The sequence below is a fragment of the Falco cherrug genome, chromosome 4 (genome assembly GCF_023634085.1).
Source record: "Falco cherrug isolate bFalChe1 chromosome 4, bFalChe1.pri, whole genome shotgun sequence".
NCBI lineage: Eukaryota > Metazoa > Chordata > Aves > Falconiformes > Falconidae > Falco > Falco cherrug.
In genome coordinates this window covers 93,327,212-93,353,994 of record NC_073700.1, presented here as the reverse complement: position 1 = coordinate 93,353,994, position 26,783 = coordinate 93,327,212, and the positions used below count along the sequence as shown (strand labels likewise).

Genomic DNA, 26,783 nt, shown 5'->3' with positions numbered 1-26,783 from the left:
GCATAAATTTCCTTTCACTGCACACATTCCCTTGTACTCCAGAATTAATACATGTCCAATACACCACTTTTTATCTCCTTAACCATTTACATTCTCACGGACAAATATCTGAAGGGATAAAGCCAGCCTGATGTAAACATTTTACAGATTGGGATTTCATCACTTTTATCAGGTAACATATGTTTAAAATTTAAGATTTTGATGATAATTCTAAGGAAAGTTTGTCAGCAATTTTTGCCAAATAATCAGTGTTTTTCAGATGGTTTACAAATTAATAAAGATTTGGCAAGTCTTTTTTTTTTTTTTCTCTCCTTGCTTCACTGATTGTCAGGCAAGACGGTAAATCTGTCTTTTTCCCAAACAATGAAAAAAAATCCCCATCTTAAATGTGTAATTCAGTTCTCCCTTAATTGCAAAGCTGCAGCTGGCTCCTTAAGATGTTTTATGCCCTTTCTAGATATGTCCAGTGCTAAGGCAAGTGCAAAAAATTTCAGAGTTCTTCAAGAATACAAGATTTAAATATAGTATACAAAGCTTCTTCTGTGGAGCTGGGGTCAATACTCAATACATTACATTTTCTGAGACAGCTCTGCTGCTTCCTTTCCATAAAGCCTTACTTGGGGGGGCGGGGGGAATGCATTTTCCTGTCAAAGAGCTCATCTGCTAGCACTGCAATGAATTTGACATTTTTAACTACAAGATGAATGTAGTGTGAAATGAACACAGGTATCTATGATCCTCCCAGCTCTAACTGCAGTTATGTTATGAATATTTAAATAAACATCTGGATTCCCTTTAGAATTTAGCTGGGAAGGGAATGCTATGGTGAGAGTTGTGAACTGGGAACAAGGATTTAGAATTCTTCCTAATGCAAGAAATTATTTGTTACATGGTTTCCATATCTGTAATGAATATAAAAACACACCTACATAACAGCTAGAAAAATATAATTAACAAAGAAGGGCAGATTAAACATTTTCATTTCGCAAAATATTCAGCAATTTAAAATCTCAGGGCAAATACATAATATTAAAACTTTCCAGTAGAATTTTCAAAAGATTCTATTTTCAAACCATTTAATTTTGTGGGGGTTGAGTTTGAAATGGTCAAGCACTCAATAGAGACAATACAAAATCATTTGAAGAACAAAAATATGAAGAGTGGACAATAATATAATTCAAATGAAACATTCATTCAGCTTAATTTCAAAATGTTAGCTTTCCAATTTTTTTCTCCTTTAGTCTTGGGAAATACAAATAAATATAAACTTCAACGTGAACAAAAACCCTTTACATATGTTCCATGTAGAAAAAGTTTGAAGAGAACATTCTGACAACTACAAATAATTCTGAAAACCTGAAAACTGGCTAACACTAGTTAACAGGCTAATTTTAGTGACTCAGCATTTTCCACTGAAAAAATACTTTGTCAGAAAAAGCTAAATAGCTCTGGAGAGAAGACATAATGAACTCCAGAATAATGAGTAATGCTACATATGTAGGGAAAACATAAAAAAATGCAAAAGACTAGTTAAATATGGCAGAAGAGAAGAAAGCAGAAAAAGAAAGAGTAAGAAAAAGGAAAGAGACTTACCTGCAGAAGACATTCAGGATGCCAAAAAGAAATGGCTCCTGGATATCTAGATTTGTAGGTGTTAAAAGACTGAATTAAAATAAAACTGTAGAAGAAAATATAATGAAAGTAATAAAATTACTTTCAATTCAGGCTCAAAATATTTCAATAACTATTCTTTTCAGATGACAACTTGTGCTATGAAACTACTGAAAAGTATCCTTAGAGTATGCTTTCAACATAGCAATAACCTGAAGCTGGAACAAAACTTCAAATATCGTAGCAGCAACAGCTTTAAAAACAGTGATTGTGGAGCAGAGTTTCTCCTATTTCACCCATAAGGCGCTATAGTACAGTCTCAGTATACTTGCCTTTCACTTCAAGAGAAAAACACACGAACATAAACCATAACAAGCCCACAGCAAAGCTCAAGTACACCCAAATCTCTTCATGGGCCACCTTAGTTTAATTCTTCTAGCAGTGCTCTACTGTTTCCTCATAATTTATTAACAATCCTCACAAAGACTGTTTTTGCACCTCTTGAGTGGAATATCGATTGCCACTTTGACAAACTGATGCTTGTGTTTAATTGAACATCTTTCTTCATCAGTCTTCCTCCCACTACTTTAAACACCCCACAAGCTTGTAATGTGAAATTTGGAAAGATACAGAAAATTCCACTGCCTTATGGTTACAGGTTTACGACTTCACCACTAAAATCAACCAGCAGTTTTAACGGATGATGAAACAGGAGTCACACATGGATCTTAATCTGTGTTTGAAGGAATACTCAACACTCCTGAAAGAGCATGAGCAAAATGATGTAACAGTGCCAATCGAGTTTTTACATTTAGAGGATAAATTTCACAGAGTAATCTGCCAATCTGTTATTTTTCCAGATGTAATACACAGCTGTAAGCCTCTGACTCTAGTACCTTTGTCCTGAAATGTGTAAGGCTCAAAATTTAGCAAGCCAACCTGGTAGAAGTATGACTTGAAACATACTAAAATACGCAATGAAATTTTGATACCAAAACGATATTTGTTCCTGTTCCTGGATTTCTTCCATATTTTTTTTTTAAATTATCAGTGCAATGTTTGGGTTTTGTTTCAAGAGGAATTGCAAAATCAAATATCTGGACAAAGATCTCAAAAAGGATTATCAACTCCAGCAAATTTATCAGAGCAATAAAAAGGCACTTAGACTATTTCAAACTTTAATATATGGAGCACAGTTTGCAATATTTACATTAAAATAATTTTTAATAGGGATAGTTGAAAAATTGGAAAGAGAAAGGAAAGTAGATGGAGAAAGAATTTCCTCAGATGACAAAAAATCTTTCTTTTACTCAGTATGATTAAAGAAAGATTGGGAATCCCTCCCTTAAGAAATAAGTACTCTTAGTATACTACCATTTGCGAATAGCATTTACCACTTACATTGCACTTTTAGTGCATATGTTGGTGCCATTCCTACACTAAAACGTAGCAACTTAAGACTCTAAAGCTGAAAAGACATCCAGATCTTCCAGTACCAGATCTCATCTAGTATATTCACTGGATCACATTACCCACAATGCAACTAATTACATGGGATATATAAATCCTAAAGATCTAAGTGACAGAAACTGCCTGCTGGACCTAATTATTTATTTTCAACTGCTGTGTTATCAGTTTGAAGCAAGCAAGAAAAATCTGACCCTAAGTGTATTAAACTCGAAAGAAAAGAGAAACTTTACCAAATGAACCCAGAATTTTATACCAGCTGGTGAATTCCCTTGTGTTATTTGGTACCTGCTAAAAACATATTCATAAGATTTGCATGCAATCAGGTCGTGTTACACTAATAAGTTTTTACCTTCCTGGAGCTGGAAATAATATTTTATCACCTGCCATGTTTTGAAGTAATTTATATCTAGCATAATGTTGTTGTGATGCATATACTAATTATATAAGATTAAAAACCAAATGCTAATTTTCTCTGAGTTTGGTACTACCTAGAAAACATCTCATTTACTGTACTTCATATAAATTTTACATCTGTACCTATCCTACCTGAAGACCAGGGCACACTGAGCAGTTTGTCATCCACACACCAGTTCACCTACAGAGGACCAGGCCAGTGCTGTGCTGCAAGCCTCTGTGGCCTTCAGGCCTGGATTGTGCAGCACAAATCCCTTTGCCACAGGACACATGCAACCAACGTGTTGTAAGAGAGGAGCCTGTAGGCAGCTCCACCTCCATACCAGCAACTACACCACTTGCATGGCCTTGCCCTTACCTGAAAGTGCAGAAACATTGCTCCTTTTTGACTGTAGAAACAATGAAGAGTCATTCCCGTTTTCCTAGAAAATCTTTTAATAGCTTGAATGACCAAAAAGGTGAATCTCTTCTACAGATGGTGTCTGCCCAGCCCACTGCACACGGGTTTGGAAGTGCATTTAATGCTACACCACGTGGGGTTCCCAGCATCTAAAGGGATGTAAGATTATCTACACTTCTTACAGCATTAGCTCCAATAAACAGCATTGTGAATGATACCTTAGAGAGTCTGAGTGCCTTTCTTACTGGGATCATAACTGACCAGCAGCTTCCAGTGGAGAGCAGCATCTCATGCCTATATTCTCTTATCCTACTGCTTCCTTACCACCCTGCAGCTGGCAAGCCCCTGGTGGCTTGGGGCTCTACAGTAGCTCCTGCTACCCACTCAGAAAGCCAAATCCAGGAAGGCATCTAACTGAATCTGCATATCTTTACACAGGATCATTTAAACAGGGGTTAAAGCACTGTCCTAGGAAGTGTGATACCAGGTCCCAACCCTCTTTAACTCCTATTAAGCTCCCTAATCATTGGGATGAAAAGACCCTGAGATGGGACCCTGCAAAGTTGGACCCAAAAGAAGCAGCAAATGCAAAATTTATAATACCAGAAAATAGAGGATACAAACTGCAAGCCAGTGAGAAATATCTTATAATCCACAGAGCTGTTTGGCTGTGGCATATCCTACTCAGGCCAGACTAAATTCTTTCCCCATAACTGTCCTATTCAATGGAATGCATTCAGATGTAACTGCTCTTATGAAGGTCAAATACCACACAAGGTATTGTAAAAATCTTTTTTCTTCATATCCTGGATAATATCAGGTAAAGGGAGGAGAAAATACACTGGGGAGCGGTTTCACTGATACTTGGACCATTTGGTTGCAGCCTCTTCCCTGTTTTTTACAAGCAATGATCCTTTTGCAATACAAAACATCCTATACTGTTTTAATTAGGATTTTGATCATTTCTTTAAAAATAAATTGTTATAATTGTCTGACATTATATATGCGCAAGCCGCAATTAAAGATTAAATATTTTCAGCACTCTGTCTACTCAAAATCTGTCTACTCAAAAATGTTTCTGAAAAACTGACAAACATGTCAGGCAATGAATCAAAGTCTATTCTGTAAAAAATAATGTAAAAATCAAAAGACAGCCTCTCACTGAAAACAGTAACTTAACCACATGTTCTATAGTAAAATCTACTCAATGCGTCACAGACAAAAATTTTACTACAACAACGACATGATAACAACTGCTGTAAATAACTGCATTTTCCCTACCTCATTTTCTTAAAAGCTCTGGAAGGTCAGTGTTTTATTGATGTAAATTCCAGCATGCACATTTCCTTGTCATAGAAACAGAAAAAAAAAAATCTGCATATATAGGACAAGTATCTTTCAGAACATTCAGAGCTTATTAAAGAATGCTAGCCTACTCAGTCTCCAATGTCCCCAACCCCAGTGAAGACCAAAGTACAACCATGACTCTTGTAATTAGCACACACTTAAAACCAAAAATAAACACCCTCCCTCACCATCACTGTTATTCTTTCAAACTTTTGTTTTCTATTCCTTTGGTATACTCTTCCTTGATTACTGAATCTATATATTTTGCATCAAGCTGTCCGTCTCCCTCATTCCATCTTATCCCTTAAAATGTGTAGACTCTTTGCCATCTCATTTTTTTCAGAACCATGGGAGTCAGTCTGGCTGATCCATGAGCTTCCTATTTCTCAGGCAGCCCTCCCAGCTTTGCTCAGGCTGTCCTTGTTCTCCAAAGATAAAAAGCCAAAGAAATATGGTTTCACAGATGCCAGCCATTTCTCCTTCATGACATATCTACCTTAAAGCATGGGATTTTTTTGTAAGCATTCATGCCAGGAAGAGACTGTTTCACTGTTTACACAGCTGTTTTAAAAAATGAAAACATTTGGAAAAAACATTCTTCAAACTTTTATTTCCTTGTAATTCCACATCCTAAGTATTTTGGAACTAAGATATTGTTTAAATTAATTTTCATTCAAATGTCTAGAGATTTCAGTTTTTTTATGGCCTGGTTTCTCAGAATAGTGAATGGAGTTGTCCATTAAAATAAAAAAAAAGAAACAAGCATTCACATTACCAGATAACCAGACCAGCCCCAGATCATTAAATCTGTGAACAGATTATAATTTAATCTGATGGACATTGGGCTGGGCCTATTGCACATGAAAAAAGTTCCTGTACTAAATGTTAAAGAAGCAAATATTAAAGGTTCAAATGAAAAAGTACTTTTTGTACTAGCATCAGGCAGACCTTCATAGCAACAGGCTGCATGGTTGGCTATTAGCACATTTTTAAAACAGTTCTACACACAACAATTTAAATAATCAAAATTGTACCCACAGGATCATACATATGGACCAAAATGCCAGACTATTTTATCTGAAGGCTGGTTTTAATTCTGTTCTTGTTATTTTTGCAATGTGATGTCCTTTGGCTCTTCTAAAGACATGAATTATCAGGAAAACAAAGACACGAGAACTAAAAATAAACCAGTTCTGATACACTTTATGCCTTTCACAATTTGGTTTATAGGTCTACAGTACATTTACAATTCTCATTGCACTGGGGGGAGGAAGGGGGAACAAAGTCTGAGTAGTATCAATAAGGTGCTGTTGTTCACTCTCTCTTGTCACTAAATGTAAAATGGGATCTGAACCACAGCACAAGTCGCTGTACAAAGACTCTTCACACAAGATTACCACTGCAGAATTCAGCATAATGTTGGCATTGCTAATGGGATGAAACTAGAACAGTATGAATAATACATTACATGCACCAATCAATGTTACACTGTAATGGACTGATGGAAAATAAATACTCTTCATGAAAACCAAGGAAGAACTTTCAAACACAAATATTTTATGATTATTCATTTATTATCTTTAGTAGATGAAAAAAATCAACTGTGACAAAACTGTAAAAGCAGCATAAATGTTGCTTTATCTTTACCAAATATTTATCATTGCTTTGAAGCATAACTAGCTTCTGTACTTTCTGGGTTTTCTTTCTCTCCACCCTCCTTTCCCCTCATAATCAGGGCACACAAAATCTAAATGCCCACTCCTGTTTTAAATAATTTCTAGGCCTCTATAAATCAATTATTTGGATTTAAAAACTAAGACAAAGTAGTATGCGTAAAAATCATTTGTCTCATTTTGTCTGGAAGATCCAGATTCTCTTCCTCTCTTCAGCGTGTCATCTTACCCATCTTTTCTTCCAAGTACAACCTCTACTACATTCTTCCAGCCTGTAGTCTTCCTAAACTCTTTATTTTCTTACCTAATAGCAACAGCTATCCACACAAATACCTCCCTTGACCTAAGACTGATCTTTCTTAGTCTCACTAGGACTGATAACTAGATGAAGAGTGCTTTCCTACACAATACCTTACTTCAAAATAGCCTGCACCCACCTCTCTTCTAGGCTTCACAAATCCACCCAAGGCTCAGGTCTCCTTCCCTACTGTCCCACAAATTCCACGAACAGTCAGACTCCATGCAGATCATAAATACCCCCTACAAGTTGCAGTGCCTGGAAAAGTAAAAGCAACGGCTGCAAAGTGTCTGGTATCATGATAACAAAGACAGCTCTGTATTCCGTGGCCCTGAATCGCACCTCTCTCTGCATCAGCTCATGTGCTATAGTCAGTCCAGGAACATATAGTTTGTATCATCACCGAATCAAGAAAACATAGGCACATCGTATTCTCTTCAAGTTATCGCTCCATCTTCTCTTTTCTTAACCTCAAAAAAACTCAGTGAGCATGCTTTTCTTAACCACTATCTTGCTGAATTTTTGAAACCTCCATTCTACTACTTAGACAAAGAGGCTCTCAAAGACTAATAGCTTCTTCATATATTAATTTCAGAACCAACCTATTGACTCCCATCATTATAATTATCAAGGCATAATTATCACCCTAGCATCTCACAATCCAAAGGGCTTTTATGACTATCATCAGGTTATTTTATTATTAAATCCTTGCAATGACTTCTTTATCTCGGACATCTGTATACTCTGCAAGTCTTTCACACTGATTTCAGATCTATTGGTGGTCTTCCTAGCCGAATTCATGCAGCAACCAGCAACTAAAAATACAAATTAAAACTACCTACACACAAGTCCCTCTCAGCCGGCAGGTATACAGCTGGGCCTGCCAGAAGGCAAAGTCAGAGGCTGGTTACTGACTGCTAGCAGTGCCAATTTAAAATACCTGGGTTTATAGCATTAAAGCAATGTTTCTGTAAACAGTGAGATGCTCTTCATCTAAATTTAAGCACTTTATTTGCTATCTTTTCTTGTTTCCAACTTCAAAACAGACAGGGTGGAAATAAAAAATAATCAGTGTGAAGATACCCGTTATGTTCAAAAAGGACAGAGAAATAATATATTAGATTGTACAATATTTGAGGCAATGATTAGTATTTTACGTTTGGACTGCCTGCAGAGAAGTGTTCCAACCTGAGTGTGGCCACACTGTACTATTACCAAAAAAAAAGTTCAGAAAAGGAATACCATAGGGCAGCCCTAAAATTAGTCATTGCCACATGTCCCACACTACTCAGATAATTTTAAGTTTTTCTCCATGATCCTTACGGCCTGTATTTGTTGACCACTTTTTCTTTAGTTTACCAAGACAAACAACGTTCTCTGTAAAATTAAGCATCACTTTCACAAGAATTATGACCATACCAACAACTACATTTTCTCATTAGTGAGTGATTCTTAAATGTATTGCCCTTTGTCTTCTTGTAAATAAAGTCTTACAAAGCTAAGGCAAGAAAAATACTAGGTGAGCTTCACACCATTCTTGCTGTTAAGATTTTCTGGTATGGGAAAGGTCAGTAAATAATTCCCTTCAGACTAGATACTGAGTCTGATCCAAAAATTTAAACAAACAACAGTGTTAGAAAAGCCAATAAATGAACCCAGAATCATCCTATTGAGTAACAGCTTTCCTAAATACCTCCATGTTCTTAACACTCTGACCTTCATCCTTACCCAAGGATGTTAGATATGTTAAACTCAAAAATTGGTTAGGATTTGGTGTACTGAAATGGCAACATCTTCAGAAAAAAGAGAGAAAAAGAAAAACTTTATTCTTGAGCCTAACTTGAGTCTATAGGTACTCTAGAAATTTAGAGTAACTTCACACTGCATTAAACATCCTAATCAGAACTAAACCCAGGCATTTTCAACTTAAACAGAAACTTTCTTTTACTGCAATCTGAGATTAAAGGTCACAGTAAAAGGCACATTCAGCATATATCAGAGGCTGTTACCATCAGCTGTTAGAGCCAGAGGACATGGAAAAACTGGGGAACCTGGTTGCAGCGGACTGGAATGCCGGGATAGCCTCCTAAAAGACTGTTCTGATTTCTCTCCGAACATCTCTACCCCTTCAGCATGGCAACATTAGTTTCCCCATAGGTTACTTCTCTTACATTACCCTGGGGAACTGTCCTCATTTGACCAGTGAAGAGGAGGAGGCAGGGACCAGAGCAACAAGCAATATCTCACACTTCTACTGGGCAAAGGTGTCAGGGAAGAGGCATTTGTGGCAAGAGGGGAAGGGGACCCACTGAAGGATGGGAGGGCGTACTGTGGGGCTGATGGGTCTCCGGTGCCCACAAATCACTGGATGGGGATCCCAGACTCACTCATCCTCAGTCTCTCATTTGACCTGTTCCTGTTAATTAACGAGCTGAGAATGAGCTCGTCTGGGAACATTTCCCACTAACTTTGGCAGTGCAAGGCATTTTGAAACCCAGGATCAGGAGGACCAGGGGATCAGGCTGCAACCCAAACAGTGAATACATAAGCCTACTTAGGGCTCTAAATCCAGGTTCTGACATGGGAACAACACTAGAAACTATTAGTAAAAATGTATGGCTTGACTCAAATTATATAAATTTTAACAGATGTGTAAAGGAAAACTACATTCCTTTGAGATTTGTTAAGAAATATTTTACATATCTATTTTAATTTTCATTCTCTGAATAGACATATATTCACTTTTTTCTTAGCTAAATATATAGCTCTTGCACGTTAACATGTTTTAAGACTATATTTCCTCTTTTCAGCTACTGCAAACTACTACTGGCTTCAGTGTTATAAAAAACCATACTTCTAGGTGGTCTCTTCACTATTCTTTTATATTGCCAACATCCAGTAAAGTTATGCCTATATAAAGAAAAAATATCTTAATGTGAATTTAGACATGCAGGCATATATGGAACATGCAAGAATGCTTATGTATCATTGGGAGTTTTCCTCAAGATTAAACTAGAAGACTGACTCAAATTGTATATGTTATCCAGAAACCAGTATTTGCACACTACTCATATTTACATTTTGGAGGGTCATGGTAACTGTATCATCTTTTCTTAACGGTGTAATTTAAAGTAAGATTTCAAAAGGCTAAAGAAATTTTTTTCATGTTATGGTGAAACAAAGGCAAAAAATATAAGGCTTGTTAACTTCTATGCAACCAATCAGCAGGGGCTGGGGGGAACCCAAAACATTAGTAGCTAAAATTATAAAAGGCAGAGGAGTCTAAAAGCTTAAGTACGGGGAAGAAAGGAATATCATGAATAGTAATCTCAACTCTTCCACCAGCCTCAGACGAACTACTAAACAGTAGAATTTAGCTACCTGCAATTCAAAGTTCTGCTTCTACTTACCTGAATGCTTGAGAGATCTTAGAATTTACTTATTCACTATATATTAACACTTCTTTCCTAGCAAATTCTACCAATGTCTCAGACTTGCAGAAGAAAAAACCTGCATAAAGAACTAAACCATGATGTTCTTTTACAGTTCGTCCATAATTTATTTGGTATTTTATGAATTATGAGCTCCTTATCTAAGTTCTTCCTTTTTTACAGTGTACCAACTCTTGACAGCAAAGCTAAACATATTTACAATATTTGTCTTTTGCTGCACTCTGCTGGAATAATCCATTTTTCAACTGAAAGCAACATTGTTCCGTATGCAATGCAAAAGTTAACAAAAGAGAGATAAAAATGCAGGATTCTTATTTCTTGTAAAAATGTACTCTTTTGAAGCACATGTATTTTTCAAACCAGAATTTAGACATTTAAATCCATATTTAGCTGACCTAATAAAGTGGCCTATTTTCAAAGATAGAGCACCTGAGACAGTCCTAGATAGAAAAGGATTAAAGAGGGTTCCCTGCTGCTTAGAATAAAATACAACAAATTAAGTGCCTCAATAAGGTATTGAAAAGCCTCTTGAAACACAGATTGGAAAAGTCTGGACTTGCATACATTATTTTAACTATCCTTCGCCTGATAAACACACCACTTAAAAAAAAAACAAAACATATGCAGAAAAACCTAACCCCCTCCCATTTGATCCCTGATCAAAATACCAAAAAGAAATTTAAAAGAAAATATAGGTTATTATAACATACACAGAAAATGAGACAAGACTTTGAATCTCTTAACGTTTACTACAATTTACTGGACATTGTATGAAATTTTAACATTTACAGTCCCATTTGTTTCATTAAAAAATGAAGAAACTTACCTGCACTACAGAACAGACATCAGCTTGGGCTAATAAAACTATTTAATCCCATGATAATTTATTCTGGCTGAGGATCTGCTCCAGAATCACCCAAACAGGCTACACAAATTTAACGTGACCTCCTTCTAGAAAAATGCACCTGTCATCAGCACAACGGGTTATGACTTTTTTCTTTCCTTCCTCCCCGCCCCTGTCCTCCAAGAGTAAACTCCCTAGCAGTGACAATACACTTTAAAAAAAAAAAAATTGAAGGGGAAGTAAATATCACAGACGAAACAGAACAGAAACGTCACAGGCTTGTTCTAGCAGTCTTCAGAGGGCAATGAGGAAAAGCTTTCACTCTTGGACCTGCCTTGGGAGTTGCAAATACAGATGTTGGCACTAGTCCCAGAACACAAAGCATACTTCTCCATTTTTATTAATACCTGCTAAAATTGTACCATGCATTTTTGCTCAGAAAGAAAATTAAGGAGTGACCCCTCTTAATGCTTTATAATCTACATAAATCTCAAAAACTCTTCTTGGGAAAAGGTCTCCACAGAACTTCCCCCTTCCACCCAAAGAACAACAGGGCCTCTTAGGCAGTCATTGCCTTTACAGATTGCCTTGCTGAACTCAAAACCAGGAATACATACAGACAATCAATAAATCACTCAAACCCTCATGTGAAGAGTGAAGTAATGGTTTCAGAGCTTACAGATATAGAATATATTTCTGTAACAGGGACATAGGAAACAAAACATGAAACGAGGTTTTCAGAGAAACTATCTACTTCAAAGGCCAACCACTTTCTCTGTAAATGCTCTGCTGGTATTCCCCCCACCACTACCCTCAAAAAAAGTTTAATAAAATACATTTCAGAAATCAAAACTGGTTTTCATAGGAGCAAATTTATACACTAGAAGCCAAATGTTTCATGCTTCCATAGACGGGATTCCCACAGAAAAACAGATGAGCAAGATGAAGACTTGTATCAATGTGTTTTTCTCAATTTGCCTCTGGTGCCTTTGTTAAAAATAAAAGATCAGTGATATCACAACAGACATCAATGGAGAGTTATACGTCAAACTGTGGCCATGTCAGTCTGCAACTTTTAACCCATAACGTAACAAAACATATGGGAAGGATGAGTGAAGAAACTTTTTGGAGACACTGGGCTTCCAAAAGCAAGCAAATGGACACTGCAGGCAACAATTTAAGAACTAGATAAGGAGAGCAGGAGTTAAGTATTGGGTAGGAATCAATTCAGATAAAGAAATCTCTTGTAGACAAACTTCCACTACTGTGGATCTCAGAAAAAAAAAGTAAAAGAAATGAAGCAGAATATTTTTGCATATGATGGGGAATTTCACTTGATAAAATTCTAGCTGAATGTAATTACAAACTACAATTCATCACATGTTTTGATATAAAGGAAAAATAGCAAAAGATAAAGCAAAATAAAATGCAAAAATACAATCCTGTAGATATGACTAAAATACTGAAGATTAAGTCAACCTGCAAGCTGTTCATAACTTCTGCAGTTCCTAATTTCTGCACGCAATTGAAAAAACAAAGACAAACCAGAGAAATTATCTTTAAATTTGTCAGAAAAGACAATTCAACAGATGTTTCAATGAATCATATTCCTTGTGATTCTGATCAAGAAATACAGACTCCTTCCCAAATGAGGGAAAAATCTGAAAATCAGCTATTAGTAGCCAACAAGTAATCTGCTTCATATTTGTTTCCACAATAAAAAGAGAAAAGAAATTGAGTGTATCAGATGCTCATAAAACCTAAAAGGGATAAATGTAGCTAGAAGACGTAGAACATATTGAAACACAACAGTCTTCTTGAAAATACTTATCCTAAGACAGACTTTTAATTTCCTATTGGAATGTAACAGGCAGCTAATGCACGATGAAATGCTCATTAAGAAGAAATTAAAAAGGAAAATGCAAAAAGTTTACTTTTCCTGCAGCAAAGCATGGAATTTTCTTAAAACTCTGAAACCCTGTTCAAATTAGAATGGAGGCAAGAGCTACTGTTTTCTTTAACATGACGAATCTATTTAGCTAGCAAATATTTAACCAACAGCTAGAGGTTGCTCTTTAAGTACTAAATAATGAGATGTAATTAAGGTAGCAAAGGCAAAAGGTTACTAATTTAGGGCATTTCTATGGTGTAGTGTTTAAATTATAGGTTTTATACAAAACGCATGGGCCAATGCACAAGAAAAAAATCCAATTTTAATGGAATGCAGAACAAATTAACATTTTAACATTATAATACTACTCAATTGTATAATGGGATTTTGCTAAGTGTCACAGAACAGAAAATAAAAGTAACGCTCCAAGGTATGCTTGTTAACCTCTTCAAGCTAAATATATTATGAGCCTTCTGACAGCAGTAAATAGACACATTGTAACATGAAAGACTGAATTCAAAGGCCTTTAATAGGTGTTGCTTTTTCTAAGTAGATTGGCCTTAAGAGTATAAACAATGAAGAAGATAAAAATTATGTTGTCCATACCAGATATTTTCAAATTTCCTAAAGGGAAATTGAATGAATCCTTTAAAAATACCATTTAAAAAATCCAATTCCTGTGATATATAATGTCTTTTACTCTACTTATCCTTCCCATGTTACAGGAATTTAGCTTGGCAAGTACAGTTTTCAGCACCCATACATAATATTGTTTAGGTTGACCAAAGAGCTTTCTGAAAAATCAAGGATTATAGCTATTTTGGTCTAAACCTGCCACCTCAACATTTCAGTGTCCTGGTTATCCATCCAACAAAGAAAGCAAACAATTTTAAAATATCTAAGTAACACCAAGTCTGTAACCATAAAATTGCCAATATTAAAACAAGAAATTAGCAGCCATAAAACTTTGTCGAAGAACTCAAGGCAAGCAGAATGGGCAGAACATTCTACTTAATAAAAGCCTTGAAAGAATACTGCTGTAGTTATGATATTCATCATTACTGTCTTCATCCTTCCTGACTTCTGACCCCCTTCATTACACCAACTTTTCCTGCATTAACTACGTTTTTCCTTTTCCTACTGGTTTAGATTATCCACAGCAGAATAATTAAAGGCTTCACAATGTAGAAATACCTACTGTGTGGAAGTTAGTAGTTAAGCACAACTGAAACATAAAATAGACCTGTTGAGATGCCAACTGGCAAGAAGAAATGGAGAAGGAAGTTCTTTTCCCTTTTGTTTTTGTCAATTTACATATTTAACCAACAGTTTAGCTCCAACATAAACTAACTTTTATTAAAAAAATCTAAATTGAGAGAATGACCACACAAGTTACATTTTTCCTCAGAGAGGTAGTGGCTAGAGCAGCAGCTCTGAGCTGACTGCAAGGAACACAGACATAAAGAAACAGATATTTATTTTTTTTTAATAAGGTGCCTATACTATTTTTGATTTTTTGTTTCTTCAGGAATCCATGGTCCGCTACTATACTGCCTCTGGTAAGTAATACCAAGCAGAATTCTAACTCAGCTGATCAGGAGTGTACAACAAATACATAAGCAGTATTAGATACACTGGGGAGAGCAGGGGACAGATGACCTGAGGTCCATTCTCGCTTCTGACATTGGTCTATAGGGTAGACCAAAAGTCTGTATAAGCCATTTTGGGCCAGTCATGATCAGTGACTAAATTAAATGTCACACCTTGCAAGAGCACCAAAGATCAACAGAACAGTGATTTAGATGCTCATTCTCCACAGAAATAAGTAGTTGTAGAGATTGATGTAAGAGGATTTTAAATTAAGTTGGACAAAATAGTTTGGCGTTGCTTGGTTTACAGTAAAGATACAACAGTAACCAAATCCACTTCAATCCACAACTCATACCAAGATCTGCAAGCATTAGATGAGTAATTCATTTAATTTGGTCCTCAAACATTTATTTCCCAGGTGTTGGGTGGGGAGGTCTTTTTGTTTTGTTTTAAATCAGTTTGGCATATAATGCTATTAAATTACATGACTTACACAGCTCTCCCCCTTAATATTTAGTTGTTAGCATAACAAATATGTAAGTCGACACAAACCCAGCATTTCAACGGATCCAAGTATCAAAGTCTCTGAAATACTTGGCATGAATTTGAAACCACCGTATACTTGCTATCCAACCACAATGCAAAATTATCCTCTACTGTACATCAAACAAATCAGTATCACCTATTATGAGCTTACACCAGCAAATGATCTAGTTCAATATTATTTCAGCTACCTGAAGACACAGCACCCATTTACACACTGGTTAAACAAGTACTGTAGCCACCCAAAAGCAAACTATTAAAATTACATCAGAAGCCAGCACAAATGTTCTTAGTACTGCATGCAGAAATTAACCAAAACTGATAATAATTTAATATTCACTTCATTCATCACATCTAGTCCACTCAATTAAAATGAGCCATTTCTTGAAGATCATGTACCCAAACTCACAAGGTAATCATTGTATCTTCCACCGCATAACAGTCACTACTTGTTCTCAGCCATATAGCTTTCATGCCTCAAATGCTTTTGTACTGCATGATTAGAGGGCTGATATAGAAAACTTTCTAGGGAGCATGAAATAATAGTGTTTTCCATCCTTCTATGACGACAGTATCAGGTTTTTTTATTCAAGTTTTGATTACACTACTGCATAGCACTTTCTCTCTTGCCTATGGAGTACATTTATCCCAGTGAAAGAGCCTGTCAGTGATTTAAACTTCAGCACAGGTATCTGATATTTCAGATTATCAGATATGACATTTCTTCCAAAGGAATTAGATTTATCAGTATTGCTTTCTTGGGGGATTGTAGCCAACCAGTTCCATTTTCACTCATTCAAATGCACACAGGTTCTTTCAGTCCCTACAGAAAGACCTCATATATGCACTGGTGAGCACAGGTTAGGCTGAGGATACAAGATACACCCCTGCAAAGGCATATTATTTTTTCCCCTTCAAAAAGGTTTAGCCAATGAAACAAATGTCTCACAAAGCGCCAAAGAACATTTACTTCACACGAAGTGACATAAATCACTTCCTGCCACTGCCTTTATACACCAGAGGTACAATCTACCCGTCCCCCTGAGGACTGAATCAAAGTAGGGGAAACCCCTGACAGCTCACATTGGTGCAACAGCTCTAAAGCGGGAACCACGTCCAGGGTGAAGTAAGGTGAGAGGGGGGAAATTTAAATAAAATCACACCTCCGGTCCTTTAGTGATTTGAATGGAACAGTGGGTGTTCACACCTGGCTATTCATAGGTTCAAGGGGAGTAATTCCATAGATAGAGCTGTATGACACAGCAGTATAACTGAAACCCTCCGTGGAAAATGTGACAGGCCAGACTGAACGCAGTCCAGCAGATCCAGTTGAGGCACTTTGTGCCACATCTACATACACAAGGACGTTTTACTTCCAACCTCTTTATCTTGTGATGGCTGTATTGCTTCCAGCTTTTAAATGTGTCTAACTGCCTACACAAAAAAACCTTACTAAAGATTCGAGCAGTTTTACCTATTTGTCCCACAAACTGGCTGACCTGAAGTGAAGACTGTCTCACACTGGAGCAATTAATTGCTACCACAGACCAAAATACAGAAGGGTTGTGCCAGCGATCCTAATATATGCTTCCCAAGCACAGCTAACTACTTTCAGACATTTTTTGGAACACATCTTCTAATAAAAAGGGGCTTTGATGACACTGTAAGTATTCCACTGTTAAATGACTACGTAAGTCTTAGGGAAACAGAAACACAGCACTATTTGAACACCAGTAAAATAGAGGATTTTAATTACATGTAATAGCCAATAAGCTACTTTTAGTGGCTATGAAAAAACTACATTTAGCAGAAAAAGCAATAAAACAAGAGAAGTTAAATATAACTCCTCCAAAGAACAGTACATTTATTCAAGCCAAAAAGAGCTAATTTATACTATGGGTGTAGTTCTCACTGACATTATCTGGGGAAAATTACTATTACAGGAGCGGGTGTGATATATAGCCTTTGAGTCATGCATGATAAACCCTAATGGTTTTGCTTTGAGGTAAAAGCCCTTACTAATCAAGTAATGAATCATTTCCAAAATGCTGAGTTCCTGAGGCCATGTGTGTCAGAATACTCTGAAGAGAATACTCAATCATTAATGATCACTTTTGAGATTTTTATCAACCAATTAATAAGCAAGGAAAGGAGTTAAGGGCTTGAACAAAGAGTTAATGGACCTTTAATGACATTCTATGTGTTTTAGAGAATAGAACATAATGAGTTTTGTTTGCCACTGACCACAAACCACCAACGATCGAACTGCTCCACACATTGTGCCTATTAAAATAATGAAAGGAACAGTACTTACGCTCTCAAGAGATTAGAAAATTATGTTTACTTTAAAAATTGTAATGCCCATACTTATTTTGTATTACACCTATGTAGTAGATTATGGATTAGAAATAAAGAGCTTAGCTTCCTAAATCAGTAGACAGACACAAGGCAAGGAGAGAAATAGGAATATTTTTTTCCTTTAGTATATTAGCTACTAGACCTGTTGGTATCAACTATCATGGAAGACAAATTCTGGCTTTTAAGATACTAAATTCTAAAAAGACATTCAGGAACAATTCTGAAGACTAAAATGAAGATATGATGAATTATGTGTATCTACATGTATATATGCATGAGGACATGTACACAAATATATATAGCCTTTTGTACTACTGTCTATAAATCACATGCAATGAGAGCAAAGGCATTTGCCTTTAATATATTCTTTGTCTTTGTGCTGAAATCATTATGGAAATATTAAAAGAAATTACTCCATCTAACAGCCTGAAACCACCAAGGATTACTAACCTAGAGTTCTTCCAATTCCCTAAAACAAAAAAAGCCAATTATAGTAAAGTCAGTTCAATCACGCGAGTCTGCAACCAAGTCCCAGAAATAATAGACCCAAAAATCAAATGGGAGCATGGCATTTCATAGCTGGAAGAATCTTACTCTGATAAGAGTTTCTCTGAGCAGAGAAAAATAGGAAACAGAGGCAAAGAGGAGAGACTGGGCTTCCCTTCAAAAGGCAGTGGCAAGATCCAAATCTCTGGCTGAACAGATGAAAATTACTTAGAACATTCCAATTAGGGTGGCTCTGTTTTCCACACACAGCTGTATTTTTCATGCTGTTTAACAACAAAATGCACATGCACATTTAAAAATTCCTTCACAGAATTTAATTATAAATTACTCTAATTGTCAAATACACATACTTTTAGTAGTAGGGAAATTCAGTGTCAGGAACTGGACAAAACTGGAAGAGCTGTCACCAGTTTGAGTTAACTGTACTCCAGGAAATTCTGAGCAAGAGAGATACCAGACACGAGATTGAACCTAGAGTGCATGGCTAGAGACCAGAAGACAGAGAGCACCTGCAATTCTCCTTGTCACAGCACCCACAGCAGAGAAGGGTGAGGACAGTCACAGAATTGTTCCACACCAGCTGAAAGGCAGGAAATGGTGAACCACCTCCAACTGGGCGCCACATAACTACATTAGTGCAGCCCTGTATAGAAGGTGTATTAGTATGGGGTTTTGTTCAACTTTGACACTGGTGCAAAGCTTCCAGATGGCATCACATTCACATCTAGCTGAGGCTGAACACAAGCGAAGCAGGTGTGTGACAATGCCTCCAGGCATAAGGGCAAGCCCTTAAACACTGGGCCAGAAACCCATGTCTTATAAACCAGGCTTTCTGGAATAATGGTAGTTTAAATCAGCTAAGGATCTGTTCTGAAAACTGATCAAAAGTGTTAGACAAGAAGGACAAAATATGCTTATATTTAGATATTTGTCAACTGTTAATTGGAATGTTGGCTTTCATTTGAAGTCCCAAAATTTCAGAGAGGAAATCCTATGATTCAGAAGATACAATTCAGAATCAACTAGTTATCTCAACCATGATAATGATTTACACCCAAAACTAATTTTGCCTAATAGTGTCAAATACTATAAAATGGACAATTGGCACACAGTATTTTAATATTAAAATACTGCTTGACAGTTTCAAACTCTTGCTTGATCAACAATCACAAACCACAATGAAAGAGAGACTTAATATGCATTAACATCAGCACTAAGGTGAAACTTTCTCACAACAGTCTTGTTAAGATGTGCTCGAAGGGATTCTATGTTCTTTTAAGTTCTATCCAAAATTCAGATTAATGACACCTTCTGCTGAAACCTCAAGAAACATAAATATTTAGTGCACTTCCTGTGGCCTCCTAAATTGTGTCCAGGGATACAAAAGATTTGCTTTTTCTCCATACACTTAACTTTGAAAGTTTATTGTATCATAGGTTTCTTTTTTCAGATCTTTTCTAAAAAAAACATTTAGTTAACACTTTAACATGAGTTGAATGTTCTTTTTGTGTGTGTATTTTAGAGCAAATTTAAACAAAGCTGCAAGTCAGATCCTACATGCTTTAATCAGGTGTTGCTCTGATTTTTTTTCTTTCTTTGAGAAAAAGAATGATACAAAGTTAGCTTTAGATTTGATTGTTTGAATGTCAGCTTTCAACACTAGAATAGATCCTGTCATGTAGTACCAGCTACTCAGTGTCACTCAGAAAATAACATGGGATTGAGGAGCTCCAAAAGGATCAAACGATTGCAAGAAAATTTATCCATAAAGAACAAATGTAAGGACACCTAAATACCAATCCTATGCTCTGGCATGAAACAGGGCCAGTCCTAAGTTTTAGCAGCAAGCATTAATTCATAGCACAATTGATTAAATTCTATCTCAAAAACATTAAATAGCCCATCTTCCTGTTTAGGCTACAACAAAGGAGTTGTGCAACGAAGTTCATAAAGTTCTGAGAATATTAGAAGCACCTTTCTTCAAAGCTGTCATATGAAAGGGCAACTCCTGTGACATTACTAATTAAAAGAACCAGTGCACTCAGAGACATTTGACTTCCAAATCATTCACAAAATTCATTTGTTTCTCAAAAAGAATGCTCAAGATCCCCAGAAACATCCTGGGCTGTATAAGTGAAGGACAGCTCAGATCACAGACCTCAGGGAAAATGACTACCCTTACATGCGGATAAAGCTTTCTCAGTCGCAGGCAACAAATTCTTACAGTTTACTGTCATGTAAAGAATTAAAGTGGTTCCTCCTGATGGAATTGCCTTCTTTATTCTACATGAGTAGTCATGGTATCTCTACTTGGAAGCAATTGCGTTTGTTGACCCCTTCTAACAGACTGATGGTGAAATGCTACACTCAGTGCTGCTAGCTATATGAATAAGACAATACAGCAATGCTGAAGGTATAACAGATGAGGGCAATTACACTGAAAAAATCTGCAGGTATTTTGTTTGTTCCTATTCCCTGCATACAGTAACCTATGAGTACCTCTTAAAATCTGAAAGACTATTTGAATACTTTTCCCCTGTTTCAAGAGGTTTTATGTGAAAATTTTCTATGCATGTGGATCTCTTCAAGCTGCAATTCATATGCAGAACTCACAAGATGCAGGACCAAGACCAACCAAGATAAATACAAACCATATAGTAAAGACAGCAGAATTAACTGGACAACTTCTAGTTGTTTACAGAGCAAGATCTGAAAATTATGTTGAAAGCCACTTTACTGCGGTTTACAGTCACATATTTCTGTGAGACAGGTTATACAGTGATAATGTAAATAAGATGACCATGTCAGAATAGCTGAATTCAGAGAAAATAAAGGGAATAAACTTGCAGCATCAATTAGTTCTTTTAGTTCTGTTTAGAAAAGTATGTTAGAACCTCTTACTATAATGGCAAGATGTTCTCAAATTTATAGAGTTTCTTAAAGAAAGAAAAGCTAAAATAAATCATCAATTGAAAATAAAGACCCAGTGCTGCAGAGCATGTAGTTATTAAGCCTAGATGTCTAAGGTTATGCAAGCCCACTGACTATTGATGTCAGACTTCCGTCATCAGCATTTCTAGCAGCTGTCATTTCCAACGACCACACACAACTTTACAGTGATGTGAAGATCCAGAAATCATTAAGATCCTCTATATGTTTCTTAAATTAGCATACTGGGATGGGAGAGATACTATTCGTATTTCTGCTGAGACAGGAGACATCATCCATCTTGTCTGGTTAGGTGACTACTGCCAGTCAACAAATAAGCAACTGGCAGGAGGGTTGTTGGGGCCATGGGTAAAAGTTGAGATGTCAGTATTAGAAAGCACAAGTGAGTCAATAGTTTTACAGGGTGGGGATGAAGTTTCAGAACACAGAGAAACTTGAGGTACTGTGCAATAGTGGCATCAAAGGATAGGAAGGGAGCTATCCTTACTACATATGATGGAAGTGTGGGGGTATAGGACAAATCTGCTCCACAATTTGTCTTAATCTTGCTACCTTTTACATTGATACAACACAAGGTAGAAGCGATTGATTTGTCACTACATTTTTTTCTAAACTTGAACTGTTTAATCTTGTCTCAGATTCATGTGTTAAGTACTTAAAATTGATTAAGCAAAAGTTAGCGCCCTAGAACACCACCCCATGGTTCAAATTCACCCATCCTCCTCTTTCTCTAAAAATGTAACTGCAGTAGTCTTTTAAACATGGTTACAGGGTAAACAGCTTACAACTAGACACATTGCTTAGATTCACTAGGATAAAATCCATGTGAGTTGAAACAAGAAATTCAACTGATTTTTATCACACTTGTTAATCCCAGCTTGTGCCTGGAAACCCTAATAATGTATGTCAAGAGTCAATATATGTAAAATTATAATTCCAGGGCAAGCACCTGCAGCTACTGCCAAACTATGATTTTTTTTAATATCACAGAAAATACATTATAGACATTAAAGGTCATTTAATTACAAGCAATAACATATCTCTAGTAGGTGAGCATTATACAAAGTACATGCTGTTTACAACAGCTACCATAAAATTTGCTGTAATTTCATATTTCAAGTCCTTAAACTACAAAACATCTATCCAATCTCAACTACTGCTCAATTCCTTTTAAATTTATCTAATTAAATTCCTTTCTTAGAACAATAACAGCATGTCCAATTGCACTGGTTATTTTTTTAACCAGACATCAAGAAATTTAAAAAAATCATAGGCATTAAAATAGTATATATTTCAAATTTATGTTTTCCATTGTTTTCACTCTCCTACAAATCATTCCTAAACGTAAGAATCACACTTCTTTTTTATAATATATAAGGCTACTACATATATAACAGTTTTTCTTTCTCTTCCAAAATGGAACACCTGATGTCACTATTTGTTAACTGTTGTTAATACTCAAATCTATTTAGACCTATAATATTACTTTAAAATGACAAATTCTAGAAGAAAGTCGTAAATAGGACTATTTAAAAAAATTCCTAAACTATAATAGTTATTCTGTTAGAATGTAACTTATACAGAAACCAAGTTCTGAAGACTGTCTGTTAAAAATAATAATAAAATCACATACTTACACTAACTGGAAACTCCTTCCTGTTCATGAAAAGGTTTGAAATACACTATAAAACCAAAGTTCCCTTCTGACTGCAAAACCCAAAGTAAAAAGTACCAAACCTTTTCTTTGTACATATAAATTGCTTTAGTGAAAAATGAGGGGATAAAGCAATGCAATTTTTTCTTTTCTCATTAGAAAAATATTTAACATAAGGAAGGAAATGAGATTCTCAGGCAATGGTAAAAGAAAAAAAATCAACTTCTTTTCTAACAGACTATTTTATTGTGGGATTTATCACATCTATTTTATTACAAAAAACTCTAAAACTTCTACATCACTTATTCAGAATTCAATCCAAATTGCACTGAAGCAAGTTATTCCACTGACAGTCTATGGGGTATGGATCATCATTTTTCACTGAATTCATTCTCCATTAGGAAAACTATTAAACACAACCATGGTGCTCAAAACAGACAATTTTCCAAAAGGAAAAATAGAGACAACTTGTTTGAACAATTCTTCTGAAAAACAGTATCCTCAAAAATAAAATCATATTAACTCCAATGTCAAAAAAGCTACACACTTAAAAGAATTTTTGGAGTGAGATTTTATACTGTTCATATTTATTCAGCCTCATTATTCTTTTAATGAAAACACATGTTCCATATTTTGAATACTTCAACTATTTGCATTAGAGATACTTAAGAGAGAAGATGACACTCAATTAAAGAAAACAAGGTCTTTTCTAATATAAAAAATGCACCACTGAGCATTTTCATTTCACCCACATAGCAAAGGGACAATATTAAATCCTACCACAGCTCTCACTTTCAAAACAACATACACAGCAGTGGGGTCTCTATGGTAATTATTATTTTACTACACTTTTGTTTGTACTAATGTTAGCATTTCTTTGTTGCAAGGGGGTTCACATAAAAAAAGGAAATCTACCAAGAAAAACATGAGCTTACCTGAAAGTTTTAACAAATGTGGAAAAATAAGCATTTGCTCTCTAGAAAGAAATCTGTTCCCTCATTCTCCTTTCAACTACACTAGTTCTAATTAAAAAAGCTTACAACAGTAATTGAAAAAAACCCACCTAATTTTGACCTGAAGGACCTTATAAAATAAGGTTCTGCAACATGCATCTATTTCAGCTACTTGATTTTTGTCATATTCTCAGAACTGATCTTTCAATTCAATTGCATAAGAAAACTTTCCGGCACATCCCAGTTGCTTTTAAGTTTAAAGGCAACAGTTCTATACAGAAAAAGTAGACTCAAGAGACTCACTTCACTTTATCTTTAGGGCTTATTTAGCCATATCATTTTAAAGTGTTAAAGAATCACCCATCTATCACAAGAATATCTAGTATTTCTTAAAGTAACCAAAAACCCGACTTTTAAACTTAAACCATCTCATAGATAACTCATTCACAGTGAAGACTGAAATAAAGGCAAATCTGACTCATGTAATCATGCATGGAAAGGCAGTTTTCTGCAATTTAGAGAAGTGTTTTCTTACAGCAAACAGTAAGGAAAAATATTTTTCCTTAATACCTTTAAACAAAGGTTGTGATATACAACAGCACATAAAGATAAGCCTTTTTTTCCAGCAAGGAATCTAATTGTGACTCAGCTTCTTTAACAAGGAACGTTAGAAAGCAAAATCAGATCCCCCAACAAAAAAGCACAAAACACAAAATAACTTCTTAGCAAAGTGCATGGTGAAACAAGGGTTATTCTAAAGTAATTCGGAGGCAGGAAAAGAAAGAAAAATTGTTTTATTCCTTGAGTACTTCCAGTATGGGGATGGTTTAGGAATAATTTTTTTTTAACATTGTTCTTCTGCAGCTATCACATTCTGAAATGATTAGAACAATGTCCCCATAAGGAAGGACATGGTCAGCCTCAGACAATTTTGTTGTGAATGTTACACCAGCCAAACCATTCCACCAGTTTACAGTGTACCATAAAATATTTACACAAGCTATGAACTATAGAATATTTTCACATGAACTATAAAATATTTATACTATCAACATCAGTTGGGAAAGAATGATGTTCTGTCAAGCTGGTGTGACCCAGGAGTAAAGATTTTGTGGTCGCAGATTAAATAAAACTATTGCAAATCATCTGGAAAGTTACAGGGAATATTAGGTTAAACAAATTACTGCTTCCTGGTCTCTTGGATGGTAAATGTAACCAGGAAAGCATAGCTTATGTGCTTTAAGCTAAGTTTTACCAACAACATAAAGAAAGGTTAGGCTCATAATCAAACTGTACTGACCTCTCTGAATGTCCCTTCTAGCAAGGTATCCAGATGTTGAAGAGGAGCAGGAGTTTTATCTTTGAATCGTGTCAGCAATCGCCGCTCAATAGCTCGAAACTGTACAGCCCTCTCAGATAACAGCTCCCGAAATTTTTCAGCATTCAAACGTAGCTGCAATTTAAGAGTTTTTGAGGATTCAAGTTAAGGGTCATATACATTATATATGCACATTCCAAATGAAATGGGAGATTGATAGTAAAATTTTTGGGTGAGTATGTATTATTCAAATATGATAATGTCATTTACACCAATTTCATATTTTACACTCTTCATGAAGCTTACTAACATTTTCAAGAATTCTTATTTGCCACTGAGATTGAAACTAATTGTCAATAGCCACAACGATCTGTGAAAATGCATAAATATCTCATCAAGAAGCCTAATAACAAGAGTGAAACTTCACCACCAGGATCTCAAGGCTTCTTGGTTTGGTGTACTGTTTATGATACATACACACAGTGTATTGTACTTGATATTCATTGCAGTAGAAAGTACATAGTTATTTCTTTCCTTCAGCATGAATTAAAGTACTAAATTCTGCACTGTTTGAATTATTGTCTTTTTCTGAAGTAAAAACCTTTTTCCTGTTATATATACTGATCAGCTATAGCAACAAACTTTCTTGAAGTAGTCACAAAACTTTGAACATTGTATATCAAATGCCAAGATAACAAGAATTCTTATTTTATCTTTTAATCACCTTACCATTTCCCAGTACATGCCCATAACACAAAAAGCACTAAAGGTGAGCCTTTCAAAAAGGCAGGACTCCTCTGTACAGGTGACATGCCGTCACTAGCAGAAGTTATCAGAAGAAACAATAAGACACACAGCTTTCCAGATGTGAGCATTATGACACTCACCCATCTTAAGATGTTTAAGCATTTTTAAGCAAATGTACCATTCTGTCAGTACATAATTATGAAGGACATGTTGTTCAGGGAAGCTAAGAGAAAAAGAAACACAATACAGCTTTTCTAGAAGTAGGAGGGAAAAAGGGACATCTCAGGTAATATTCTCCCAAGCTTACCAAAATAAGTGTGTTGAAACTTACAGGGATGGAAGAATTAGGATCCCCTTGACAGATTATTTGCTACCTTTTAGACCAGATAATTATTGTAAAATTTCAGAAACTTCAAAATATCCAGCTGCAACATAATTAGATCCTAAATTAGCATTCCAGCAATCACATCTGTATTTCAAACTTCAATGTATTTAAGCTTGTGATAAAATCTAATGAAGTCTATGTTTAATGTATTTCTACAATACTAGTCACTAAAAAAAACCCCAAACTTTTTGATTTTGAAATTACCTTAAAAACTAACAGAATAACTACTCCCGAGCTTGCAAGACAGACCTGGATCTAGGACGATTTCTTAAAATATCCTAGAGAATCCCAGCTACAGCCTTCCATCTTTCTGTGTGGTGATGGCTCCACCACACAGAAAATTTGCCAGCATAAAAGAACATCCAGTAGTATTTCTCAC

At 35.8% G+C, this 26,783-nt stretch overlaps 1 protein-coding gene across 5 annotated transcripts in view; it reads right to left on the bottom strand.

Annotated features, from left to right (window-relative positions):
• BBS9 (Bardet-Biedl syndrome 9) overlaps nt 1–26,783 on the bottom strand; it is a 311,238-nt gene that overhangs the window by 203,682 nt on the left and 80,773 nt on the right. For all 5 annotated transcript variants that reach the window (XM_055707280.1, XM_014276303.3, XM_055707281.1 and 2 more), the window contains one exon: nt 25,255–25,407. In XM_055707280.1, coding sequence (XP_055563255.1) covers nt 25,255–25,407 — 153 coding nt within the window. The remainder of the gene's footprint in view (nt 1–25,254; nt 25,408–26,783) is intronic.